The sequence below is a fragment of the Branchiostoma floridae genome, chromosome 1 (assembly GCF_000003815.2).
Source record: "Branchiostoma floridae strain S238N-H82 chromosome 1, Bfl_VNyyK, whole genome shotgun sequence".
In the NCBI taxonomy this organism is placed as follows: domain Eukaryota; kingdom Metazoa; phylum Chordata; class Leptocardii; order Amphioxiformes; family Branchiostomatidae; genus Branchiostoma; species Branchiostoma floridae.
Window position 1 is genome coordinate 25,204,522 of NC_049979.1, and position 13,676 is coordinate 25,218,197.

Below are 13,676 nucleotides of genomic sequence, written 5' to 3' on the forward strand. Positions count from 1 at the left end.
CAATTCTGTTTAATGTCGTGTCACGTTCAACTTCATATTCTATGAGTTGATCAGCCTTCCACACTTTCATGTTTTATGTGATACCTGAAGTATTATGTATTTTCTTTGCACTTTGTCTGCAAATCGAAAATAATAGGAAGATAAAATATACTGTACATAAATTTGTAACTTTCCTAACTCAGATTTATTACCTCCATGAAAAAATGGAGGTATAGTTTTTGGTGTGTCTGTGTGTGTGTTTGTGTGTTTGTGTGTGTGTTTTTTGTGTGTGTGTCTGTGTGTCCGCATATTTGTGGTCAGCATAACTTTGGAACTTCTTAATGGATTTTAATGACATTTGGTATGTGGATATATGTTGGGAAGATGAAGGTCAAGGTCAATTTTGGGCCCCCTGGTGTTTGACCTTGGTACTGCAGCGCAACTTCCGGTTTTGCTATCTCGGTGTTCTGAACATTCTATGGTCAAGATTTTTGAGTATTAGATAGCTCTTGTGCTCAGGAAAAAATGACATAAGTTTGGGTCCCCTAGCGTCTAGTTTTGGGATAGCAGGGGGATTTTTGTCAAAAACTTCTGACGAGGATAACTCAAGAAGGGAACAACGGATAGTCATGATTTTTGGTATATCGGTAAATTACACAATGTTGTACAAGATAGGATACTAATTATGCAAAATAGGAGTACATTTGCATAATTAATGAGAATATTCTGTCATAGCAGTTTTTTCATTGTATCTCTTGTCCCGGACGTGATATGGTCGTGACATTTGGGTGGTAGATAGCTTTTAGCGTCATGACAAAGTGGGGCAAGTTTCAATCCCCTAACATTTAATTGTGGAACTGCAGGGGCGTTTTTGTCAAGACACTCCAAAGAGGATAACTGCAAAAAGGAACGACGGATTGCCTGCATTTTAGGTATGCAGGTAGCTTGGGCAAAGATGTCCATAATAATATGCATTTTATGCAAATGAGGACTTAATTTGCATACTTAATGAGGAAATTGTATAATTCCATTGTTTGCAATAACTGGACTTCGATAAATGTAACACTTGTTAATTATAATCGGTGGAACATATGCAGATATCAAATATGCAAATGAGGAGCTTATTTGCATAATTTATGCAAAAATTGCAAAACAACTTTATGATTAATGATCTGAATTGGGAATTTTACTTGTGACATGTGTACCTTTACGTTATTCAATGATGAACAACACCATGCATAAATCATGTTAATGTTGGGCCCCCTAGGAGCTTGGGCTGGAACTGCAGGGACGTTTACAAATAATCATTTTAAGGACAATAACGGAGTAAGGAAACAACATATTTCAAACATATTCGGCATACTTGTAGCTTACACAGAGATGTAGACAATGAAATGCAAATTATGCAAATTAATAGCTAATTAGCATGAATAATTAGGCACCTCTCCTATTACACGGTTTCCCATAATAGGACCTTGATGCATGTATGATATGAAATACATGGAAGTTGGAACATTTATAGATAGCATTCATACAAATAAGCATTCATGCATGATTTTCCTAATTGATGACAAAGTTTTATAATTACAATGCATCTTAGTTGTTCACACAGCCACAACATATCTATCAGGTTAATATGGTTACGGCTAAGGGCAGCTCTACGTATTCACCAATTCACATACATACAAAGAATTAGGTACAGTTCTACGGAAGCACCTAGGTCAAAGTAAGTAACAGTAGGTAAAATTTTAGTTTGGAAATGCAGCTAGCTGGTGGCTTTCAAAACACAGCTGGGCTAGCTTGTTTGGACTGATCACAAATCCCTTCCTTCAAGGCCTCTTCCCCATATGCCCCGGCTGTCATTAATCACTGCCACTGGTCAGGCCTAACTTGTTGCTGCTGCTACACCGCCCCACGGGGGATATAGATTACATGACCAGCAGTCACCTTGTGCGGGACCCTGCCAGATGGCCCGGGACCCCGGCTCTCAGGAAAGGAAGGGTACTCAGCAAAAGTAAAAGTAAAACATTGGTGGTAGAAAACCGCACATTTTAGCACTGTCAGATTTCCAACCGCTCATCGAAAATCTTCACACCATGGTGAATGGAAAGAGGTCCCGATCAGCATCTGAGGAACGGAGGTTTAAAGATCGCCAGCGGAAAAAGAAGGTACGAAAAAGTTGGATCATCAGAACTCACTTTCAATTTTGTCCATTCCACACAAAACTATTTAGAAGCATTTTCTTCATAAATGGTTTTTGAAAGAAGAGACACTTTAAAATTTGTATTTCAGGGCAAACTAGATTTTGGACAAAATGTAACATTGTTATGCAACACTAGGCTAGGACACAAGAGACCCCAGAGCAGGCGGAAATTCGCAAGCAGAAGAACAGAGAGCGGATGGCAGCTAAGCGGAAACAAGAAACACGGGAGCGGAGGGATAGCAGGGAAGTGTTGTCATTTAGTATGCAATTGTAATATATGATGTATAATCAATGTGAAACCATTATCAAACAGTATTAAACTTTATAACCTACGTAACTGAAGTCTAATAATAAATAGAAGGTCCTCTATTATTGTTATATACCACAAGGTTTCCGACTTATGAGATGTTTTTCCATTCTTCTTATTATTATTATCAATCCTTAATCAAAGAGCCATAAATGCAGGTCAAGGATATAAGGATATACAACGATAGGGTTACCCGAGATAAAAACATCGTAGTTGCGCGTACGCGAACCCGGAAGTAGCAGGCAGTCAGGCTCGAGGGGGGAGGTCAGAGGTCAAAGGGGACTATGCAATTGCTGGATCCCACCATCTACTACGGCCGATAAATTATGGCCGTCGTCGATTGCTAAGCCATTGTTCTTTTGTTGTTGTTACCTTCGCAAAGTAGGTCATATTTAGGGCAGCGTTTGTCTGTATGTTAGTTTGAAGAAGGCCAGCATAATCCGAGAAATTGTATTGATATTGAAATCTTACTTTTGGCATTTGGTAGCTATGTACAGCTGAACATCATTGATACTTAATTATGCAAATAAGTATCCATTTGCATGAACTATTTGTGTACGTATGTTATTCAAGAGGGGACCAGCTAATATGATTCATGAAAATATTAATATGGATCTTATTTGCATAATTAATGACAAACACAATCAATACACCAGTTGTAAAGGTTTAAGTCATTTGTCGAAGGTATGGAGTCATGCATATCTAGTTTTTTTTGTTTGCTCTGGGTGCGGAAATCGGGCGCTGAGTATACAGAACTAGACACTTTCGACAATGTTTCAAAAAGTTTATCAGTCAGCTGGCAATATCTCGCCATGAAAAGTTGAAGTAATCGTCTGACATTCAAAATATACAAATGTCAATGTTGACCATTGCATGTCTAGAAATTTTCAAAATGAAAGGTTTTGTTGTAGCACTAGGTGCAGCCGTGGGGGATAATAAAGTCCTTTCTTCCTTTTGCCAATACCTGCCATACAAAATATCATAAAGCACTACCACATCTTCTGGAGTCACTAGTTTATCCCCAAGAACATAACCTTCTTAGGTATAATAATATCAAAATATCGATACAGCACATTGTGCATTTTAAATTTTACAGGCTGGTCAAGGACATGAAGAAAACTGCTGAGACTCGTAAGAATGAAACACCTCAGCAGCGAAGGACAAGGCTATGCAAGAATAAGGCAAAAACTGCACAGACACGTGAGAATGAAACACCTAAGCAGCGAAGGACAAGGCTATGCAAGAATAAGGCAAAAACTGCACAGACACGTGAGAATGAAACACCTCAGCAGCGAAGGACCAGGTTATGCAAGATTAAGGCAAAAATTGCACAGACACGTGAGAATGAAACACCTCAGCAGCGAAGGACCAGGTTATGCAAGATTAAGGCAAAAATTGCACAGACACGTGAGAATGAAACACCTCAGCAGCGAAGAACAAGGCTATGCAAGAATAAGGGAAGAACTGCACAGACACGTGAGAATGAAACACCTCAGCAGCGAAGGACAAGGCTATGCAAGAATAAGGGAAGAACTGCACAGACACGTGAGAACGAAACACCTCAACAGCGAAGGACAAGGTTATCAAAAGACAGGAACAAAACTGCTGAAGGTCGTGCCATACAAACACACAGCATTGAGTCAGCGTCAAAGTCATTTCAAGAGAAGATAAAGGAAGGTCCCACATATGTGTGCTGCGTATGTCACCGCCTGATGTTCAAAAAGTCTGTTGTACGGTTTAATGAAGACCGTCCCAAATACAAGTTATCAACAAATGAGTGGGCTGACATAATGAACAACTTATACCATGACTGTAGCTGGATTTGCAATACATGTCACACAACAATGGACAGAGGGGAGATGCCAGCCCTAGCAAAGGCTAACGGTCTTCAGTTAGCTGACGTCCCAGAGGAGTTACAAAATCTGCGCCCTCTGGAACGTCGGCTTATCTCCCAACGGATCCCATTCATGAAGCTTGTCGGGCTCCCAAAAGGACAACAGAGGGCTATCCATGGGCCAGCTGTCAACGTTCCAGCAAAACTGGAAAATGTCTGCTCCCTTCTTCCACGCCTTCCTAGTAATGCCCAGGTGTTACCCATGAAGCTGAAGAGGAAACTAATCTACACGGGGCACTATATGTACGATTTCATTAGGTAAATATCTAATGTAATAATTATTGATGAAAAAATGTTTGAAACATCGATTTTACTCTTTGGAGGTGTTATAAGGAATTAACGTTAATGGTATGGAACTATATTTCTAAAAGCATTTTCAATACCCATCTCTTTGTTATTTCAGACCCAGGCGAGTGACAGAAGCTATTTTCTGGTTGAAGACAAACAATCCCCTATATAAAGATGTGGCCTTCTGTGAAGATTGGCAACAACAGTGGCTGGACGGGGACAGTGAGCTCTGGGAAGCCATGGTCAACAGCAATTCACCCGAGGCAGCTGCAGTTGATGGTGGTCCTGGGGTTTCCGATGACACTGACGCTGGTCCAGAAGATGTTGACAGGTGAGCTGTTCATAAACCACATACCTAACACAACCTAACGATAATTCTTAAACCTCTTCATATCGAAACTGCCAAATGGACTAGATACATTAATCATTTGGCAGCAGGAGCATTTTCTGATCACGTGACGCAGGCATTCGTTGACAAAATTAACATCACAGTGCATATTTTCAGTACATTAAATCCGGATTGTATTACTATGGTCTCACCAGCAAAAGAAAACACAGCCCATCTATCTATTGATATCATTGGTCTTAATGGACAATCACACTATGTCGCATTGCACAAGGAATCAACCGTCATGCATAGTGACGATCACGTTAATACTCAGGTATATAACTTTTTTCTATTCCAATGAGCTCAAACTTTTATATTGTTGGTTACAGAGTTATGACACAGCAGGAGAGAGAAGATGCTGAGGATGAAGCTGCATTTCGGGTAATTACTTTTCATTCACGTATTATCGATTTTACTGAATCCCTAAATCATATCTTTATCATGGAATGATGCATAATCTCACATTCTTCACAGGAAACATCCGCAACAAGAGGTCTGCCGCACACAACATGTATGCAGGAGGACGACCTGCAGGACAGTGACAACATCTATTCCCTGGCTCCGGGTGAGAATCAGTGTCCGCGGGCCTTCCTGACTGATGAGGACTTCGAACTCCTAGCCAACCCCGAAAAGTATCCGGATGGGAGATTTGGATACTCTATGCAACGGAGGAAGAAGCTCACAGTCAGGAAGTACTTCAACCAGCGCCTTCTCGATGCTGATGGACGGTTTGCTACGGACGTCGACTATCTGTTTGCTGCACAGTACGTTGTAGAGGCAAAGCAGATACAGGATGACGCGTCCATAGCATTACGTCAAACGAGAGGACGGATGGTCCAAGGGGGACAAATTAACGCTGGTGTCGTGAAGAATACGTCTAACCTGGCCACCTGGTTCAGGACCGACACAGCATATAAGTACCTAAAGAATGTTCGAGGATCGCCCGCGTACTGGCAACGAGCTCTCTATGACCTCCTTGCGATGGTTCGCCAACTCGGCACGCCTACGTGGTTCCTCACACTGTCCGCAGCTGACATGCAATGGCCGGAAATAATACAGAGTATTGGCAGACAGTATGGGCACAGTTTCACACCTGACGACATTGCAGCAATGCCATGGCAAGAAAAGTGTGAATGGTTGAACAAGAACCCGGTCACAGCGGCACGCCTATTCCAGAACAGACTTGAAGTGTTTTTCAAGGACTTCATTTGCAGCAGTGCTCATCCAATTGGGGAGGTAGAAGACTACTTCATCCGGGTGGAGTTCCAGGTACCTGATATTTGATATTTTAAAAGTGATTTTATTTATCATCTAACGTACAGTTTGTACAATCTCAGCCTGAAAACTGGTGTAACGTACTTTCACTATTCTATAGTAGCACCTTGATAAGCCATGCTCTGTTCTGAACCTGCCTTGTCGTTCTCTCCAGGCACGAGGATCACCGCATGCACACACAGTTCTGTGGGTGAAGGACGCCCCCAGGATTGATGAGCATCCTGACGAGGTAGTCTGCCAGTTCATTGATAGGTACCAGACTTGCGAATTGACCGATGATTCAGCAAAGTTCCAGCAGCACAAGCATTCCCCGACATGTAGACGTAACGGTGGATGCCGCTTCAACTATCCACGTCCACCAAGTAGGAAGACCATCATCGCCAGGCCAGCCATGAGAGACGACACGAATGATGACAGTGTTGCATGCAAAAGCAACGAAGCCCTACAAAAAGTAAGAACATGCCTGGACGACCCTGGTACACCAACTGACATCAGTCTGGACGACCTGTTCAAAAGAGCTGGTGTGGCCGAGGCAGACTACACCAAGGGGCTCAGTGAGACGAAGTCCGGAATGTCTATCATTCTCAAACGGGAACCATGGTGCAGAGTGACAAACAGCTTCAACAAACATATTCTGCACACCTGGCAAGCCAACATTGCCCTCCAGTACATAACGGATCCGTATGCTTGCATTATGTATGTAACATCGTATATGATGAAGAGTGAAAAGGCGATGAGCGAATTGTTGCGAAAAACTGCAAAGGAGATAACTAGCGAGGACATCAAAACACAACTACGCAAGCTAGGAACAACCTTCCTCAATCACAGGGAGGTCAGTGCACAGGAAGCGGCTTATAGACTACTGTCCCTCCCGCTTAAGAGCACCACAAGAACATCACTGTTCGTAAGTACAAGTACGAAGGACAAGCGCGTGTCCATGTTAAAGCCCGTATCTGTGTTGGCCACCATGGCCGACGAGGATGAGGACATATTCGAAACGAGTCTACATGACAGATATGCAGCACGGCCGTGTCCTGAGTTTGATGCCATGTTTCTGGCCCAGTTTGCGTCTACCTATGCCGTGGCATATCGAGAAACACCAACGCCCAAACAAGAGCGCATGAAGTTGCAGAACGGCTTAGGTCAGTTGTAGAACATTTGTTGTGTTGCGATTAAAATCTTTCGACATTCGATCAATCCATTCTAGAAACTTAATCTTAATCAAAACTTCATTATGTATCTTCATTTTCCCCAGGTGTCATGTACAGAAGACGACGTCCAGCTATCATCCGCTTCCACAGGGAGAAGGAGGAGGGAGAATCTAAGTATAGGCATCTACTCATGCTGTACTATCCTTGGCGGAGTGAGGATGACCTGATGGGTGTGTACGAATCGTACGAACAACATTTTGAGGCTGTGAAGCAAGTCATTCAGCGCAACGAAGACATGTATACAGTAAGGAAAACAGGACTTGATCAGGCACTGGATGAACTCCAGGCACTGCACGAAACGAAAGATTTCCACGAGTTCCTAACATTGTGCACGATGGTGAAACTTGACGTGTCCTCACCGTGGGCACAGGTTTCCACGTACCGCCTGTTCCCGCGTGCCCCTACAATGAAAATCTGTGCGCACGATAGGGCACGCGAAGAGTCCACGCGTCCCACTGTTGCACACTTCCCGTGTTGAACAATTATCGTTAACAAAGGAGGGCTGAGAAGGGTCTGATAATTTACTTATGTGAATTGCCAAGTAAAAATACCCAGAACGCTTGCCACATTTCGGTCTGTACTTGTGGGAAAATCAATAATGAAACCGACGCCAACAGTACGCGAAATAAGATTTGCAACACAATCGTGCCGCGAAACAAGCAAACTACTTTACCTCTATTTACAGATAACGTGTAAGATAAAAGTCACTAGTGAAACAACATATTCAATTTCAACGGATGTGCCCGATTTCTGTAACTAAACATATGAATTGTTTTCTATGCCACATTACATGAATTGATTGCCATCTAGGCTTTAACCTGGAGTGCGGCGCCTATCAATAGATAGATTCTATTAGATTGAAAGTGTTGTTTTTTGGTCGGTCGGCTTTGTTTATACAGTATATCAACGCTGCATTTCGACACTATGTTGGATCTGCATTGTACTGACTCCTTGTTAGTAAAAGTTTGAATCGATTTTTTTCGACAAAGATATTTAGGTTATGGAGAACTTCAATATTTGTATAGTTCACTTTCACAGTGTAATTTTTGGTTTATATCGGTAATATGGAGATTGTCTGCCTGGCTTGGTTTTTGGTTGAATATTGAGGGGCGGAAGTTTGACCCGCCATGTAGTTGAATACTAATCAACTCAGCAAATTTCTGTCACAAGTGGGTACTACCGACCATTATTTAAAGTCAAGTATTAAAGCAAGGTGAAAAGCAAGAATGTTAACTACTGGACTTCCACAAGCACCCATCCCCTAATACACATTTCATTGTTTTGTTTTGAAAACATGGCGCCCCGACGCGCGTGTCTGATAGCCTCCGTCGCAGGCTACGAGGAGGGTTGGATTTTATTTTATGGGGGCTGGTTCGCGATTTTCAATGTTGACTAATGCCAAGAAAGTACGTTTGCCATGGAAGGGAGTTAAGCGGGGGCCATATACACAGGGTGTAGTTGGTCGATAATCTTAAATGTATCTTTTTTGTGTTGGTTGGTAAACGTAGGCTTTCAGCAGACACAAATGCGATTTGTATATTTAATAAAACAATGATATCGATACACAAGAAAAGCTCAAGCTTCCTGTAGTACTTGTAGAACGCAGGGCATTATGTACAAACTCCTTGATGTGACATACAGTATACACAGATAGTATATACAATGAGTTATTGTGTCTGTTTGTATTCAAATACCCACCGAAGTAGTCAATCGTATTTCACACATGAGGTTGGTGTTTGAAAATGAGGACCAATCAACACACGTGTCCCAATTTTCAAACCTGTGACGGTTGTCATTTCAAATCTTCTCATTCAGAGTGCTCTTACGCTGCGCAGACCGGCCGATAGCTAGTATTTGATCGCACGACAAACAGCGCAGGTAAACTTATTGAGAGCTTGGGAATGATTCTACGTCAAGACCGGACATTATCTTGCCATCGAATTGAATTCCACTGCTAGTGCCATGGGACCAAATTCTACTTTCAGAGCAACGACTGGCTTCCTGACTATTATCCAGTCTACCGAGGCTCGGGCTGGCTCTCTGTGGGTGGGGTGTGGTGATCCCCCCGCTCGGATCGCCAGACGCGCCCCTGCCTGATATCTCTACGTGGTACACAAGTTTCTGTCCGGTCGGCTTGGGTGATTTGGAGTTCCTTCGGCTCCGTGGAGGCCCTACATGTTTCACGATGGATTGGATACCACATACAGTTACGTGACTTGCACGTCCACGCTTGGAATTCTGCAACGACGATGTGATAAATGCATATTACTCTTGACTAGCAACTGTTTGTCTAAAAGGACACTTGGACATCATAGTGTACAGAGCAGGAATGATGAATTCAAGAGACCTACAGGAATTTACTGTCATCAAATGGAGCGACTGCACAGTGGAGCAAGGACAACGTCCTTGAGTGGAGCGACTGCGGATAACAACCCCAAAACAACAGGACGGTGGCTAGTTGGGCAGCCCTGGCTGTGTGTTCTGAACAGCCAAACCAATAAATAAATAAATGACGGTGGACCGAGGAATCTTTGGAAGCCAAAGGTGCGACGACACTAAGTACATATGAAGGAACGCGTCAGGAGCGGTCGAATCTAAAAAAAAATAAAACGAAAAATAACGAAAGATAATTCACCATTCAGAACGAATAAAAGCAAACACACTATATACAGGGGAAGGGAAAAGCTGGGAGGGTAAATTTTTGGGCTGGGAAAGCCCGTGGCAGTGAAAATGACGCCTCTTTTAATGACAAAGGGTGTAATTACGGCGCAGTCGAGGCCCGGGGAGATAATTAGGTGATAATTAGCCGCCAAATTATGCACCAGTCATTTGCGAACAAAAGCATACGTCATTAGTTTCCACGCGTACGCACAAGTGTACTAAGGTGGCACAGCTAGGGCACACGGGTTTCCACAGGAAGGGCACGTAATGCACACGCAAGTGGTCCGTTTACTCGGATTTGCACAGGTGCCCCATATAGGGGCACGTCACGTTCGCACAGTGGGCACCCGTTGAAACTCGTGGAAACTCTGAATTTACTTGCATGTGTACACGGGTTTGCACAGCGGAAATCTGCCTTTTCGTGCAGTGAGGAGTTAGGACCACCAGAACACGCATGGGATATGCTTGCACCCGGAGCCCAAGAACAACAGGCTGAACAGGAAGCAGAAGGAGTCCATAACAACAGGAACATCGGTCTAGAGGACCTCGAACACAATGTTGACCTGAATGATAATGGTAACGGTAACCAGTCATACATGGACAGAAATGCAGAGCTCCATGCTCGATACACAGCCGAGGCTAACAAAGCATTGCTGACACCTGATGAATACCGGGAAATGATGCGGGCCTTAAATTCAAAGCAGAGGTACATCATAGATTACCACAGACAATGGTGCAAGGATACAGTCATTGCACTCAAGAGTCAGAAGCCACTCCCTACGTACCGTTTATTCGTCAGCGGTCCAGGCGGCGTTGGAAAAAGTCACATCATCAAACTGATTCACTATGAAACGGTAAGACTTCTGAAACTGTCCAACTGCTTTGACCCGGAAGATGTCATCGTTCTCCTCACAGCCTACACAGGCGTGGCCGCTTTCAACATAGATGGGCTAACGCTTCACTCAGCATTTTTGCTAGAGACCACTACCAAGAGTCATGAGTATCGCTCCTTGGGGTCAGACAAGCTCAACACGTTGCGTTCACGACTCAGCAAACTTCGTCTTCTCATCATTGACGAGGTATCAATGGTTGGGGCAAACATTCTGCTACAGGTACACAGGCGACTGGAAGACATCATGGGAGCAGGCACTGATACTACATTCGGCAACGTTAGCATCCTTGCAGTTGGAGATCTATATCAGCTCCAACCTGTCCGCCAAAATTACGTGTTCGAACCACCCAGTGGCCGGTACGCTCAACTGCACGGATCACTGTGGCAGGAAGGCTTTAACATCGTCGAGCTGACAGAAAGTATGCGGCAGCAAGATGACCAGGCTTTTGCAGATATGCTGAACCGCGTTCGCACAGCAGCCTGTACAGCCGACGATGTCCGCATGCTCCAGGCAAGGTCAACTTCCAACACTGACCCAGGATACCCCGACAATGCACTTCATGTCTTCACAACCAACAAAGCCGTAGATGATCATAACAGAGGTAAGCTTCAACAACTCGCAACTGAAACAATTATCATACGATGCCAAGACTTCACAAAGGACAAGCAAACAGGTCAGCTACAACTCAGTGTTTCAGATAAGCCATCGGAAAGTGGCAACCTCAGGACTGAAATAAGTATCGCCATCGGTGCCAGAGTCATGGTGACTGTAAACATCGATGTCGCCGATGGTCTGGTCAACGGCGCATGTGGTACGGTTGTGGACATTAAGACGAATCAAGATGGACCCCATGTCATCCTTGTTGAGTTTGACAGCGATCGAGTTGGTCAGAAAGCTGTAGCACGTAGCCAATACAGACAAACACATGAAGGAGCTGTACCTATCTACAGGCATGAAGCAACATTCCCAGCCTATAAATACGGAAGACACGTACAGATCACGCGGCGTCAATTCCCATTGACTTTGTTCTGGGCCTCTACGATCCACAAGTGTCAGGGTAAGACACTTGATAAGATTGTTGTATGCATGTCCGGAACAGGACCTTTCATGCCAGGGCAGGCATACGTTGCTTTCAGCAGGGTAAGAACACTTGAAGACCTCTTCATTGTTGGATTTAGGCAGGAGGTCATTAGATGTAGTCCCAAGGTCACTGAGGAAATGACCCGATTGGCCAGCAAAAACATCGCGACTCTTAAAACAACTACAGTACCATGCCATTCCACCAACATTACATTTCTCAATGTCCGGTCATACCTCACACACCTACAAGATCTCAGACTCACAGATTCCGTTACCAATGCCGATGTAGTGTGCTTTGTAGAGACCTTCCTCAGTCCTCAATGTTCCTTAGGACAAAACAGAATGATTACACCTGGAATGTTACACCATGAGCGACAAGACCGACAGTCGTCCAGAGGGGGTCTCATGGTAATGTCACGCTCAGCCATGACCCGCCACCATAAGCCAGGAATCACACTGTCTTCAATAGAACACATGTGTGTGAGTTTGCCCTTCGGAAACGCGACTATCCAGGTCTGTGTGGTCTACTGCAGGCCACCTGTTAATCATAAGGCACTTATCCGCGACATGTCTGCTTTGATCAACATAATGGACATCACGAAACCAACGGTGATATGTGGCGACTTTAATGTGGCCCTGCAGGTTACCACCACCAGCCCATCTCTTCTTCAGACAATGCATACATTTGGATTCCGTCAGCTTGTATCTAAACCAACAACAGACCAGGGGTCATTGCTGGACCATGTGTATATCAACACAGAACAACAAGCCACTGCAAACGTCATTGACTGCTACTTCTCAGATCACGATATTGTTGACATAAGAATATTCCACCATTAAAGGTTACTCAGGAATCTTCTGGGTAAATACAAATATATCTGAATGGGAATGTTGTATTTCTAGAAGCTCCAATTGCCTTGACTCCTACAAACCTCTGTCAATGCTATGCATTTACCTCTGACAGGATACTATAGACATTCTGATTTCAATTCATTTCCAATAAATCCCATGTTAATTGTATATAATTTATAATTGTATATACACTGTCAAAGCTGTATAAAATGTGTATTCAAACTTCCAAGCTGTACATTTTGATGATGTAAAACATGATGATGTAAACATTCCAGTCAAATCTACCTTACACCAACATTATTTCTATGTAATCCTTATTTGCAATTTGTATATTGCCAAACTGTACAAAGCTAATAAGGTAACTAGACCATGGGCTGCAAACAAGTCTCAAATCCCTAGCCTGTTGTCAGCAATAAATCTATCTACCATATATAAATATATGTGCTTCGGTTTTCTTTTTGTGTTAGAAAAAAAACTCATGTTGATTTAACCCCCTAGCACCTTGTTCTGGAGGTGAAAAACTCTCTACTTTGCATATTCGATTTGAAATTCATAATTATTCTAAGTAGGGGTTGTACATGATAGGATTGTCATCATTGTGACCTGTGTAAGTTACTTACAAGCTGTGCATAAACAGGCATAGAT

General features: G+C 43.3%; 1 protein-coding gene across 1 annotated transcript; it reads left to right on the forward strand.

Moving 5' to 3' along the window:
- The first annotated feature begins 1,617 nt into the window (after nt 1–1,617).
- Nucleotides 1,618–13,467, forward strand: LOC118420666. The gene is made up of 8 exons (XM_035827561.1): nt 1,618–2,147; nt 2,319–4,641; nt 4,787–5,002; nt 5,389–5,440; nt 5,534–6,328; nt 6,489–7,476; nt 7,590–7,831; nt 10,638–13,467. The coding sequence occupies exons 2-8, from the start codon at nt 3,599–3,601 to the stop codon at nt 13,017–13,019; spliced, it is 5,718 nt and encodes a 1,905-aa protein (XP_035683454.1). The 5' UTR covers nt 1,618–2,147; nt 2,319–3,598; the 3' UTR covers nt 13,020–13,467.
- The last annotated feature ends 209 nt before the right edge of the window (nt 13,468–13,676 follow it).

Excerpts from the sequence above, each read along its gene's own strand:
- LOC118420666 (XM_035827561.1), top strand. The coding sequence starts at position 3,599 with ATGAAGAAAACTGCTGAGACTCGTAAGAATGAAACACCTCAGCAGCGA. Across the intron at positions 5,003-5,388 it reads GGTCCAGAAGATGTTGACAG|AGTTATGACACAGCAGGAGA; the intron begins GTGAGCTGTTCA and ends TGTTGGTTACAG. Across the intron at positions 6,329-6,488 it reads TCATCCGGGTGGAGTTCCAG|GCACGAGGATCACCGCATGC; the intron begins GTACCTGATATT and ends CGTTCTCTCCAG.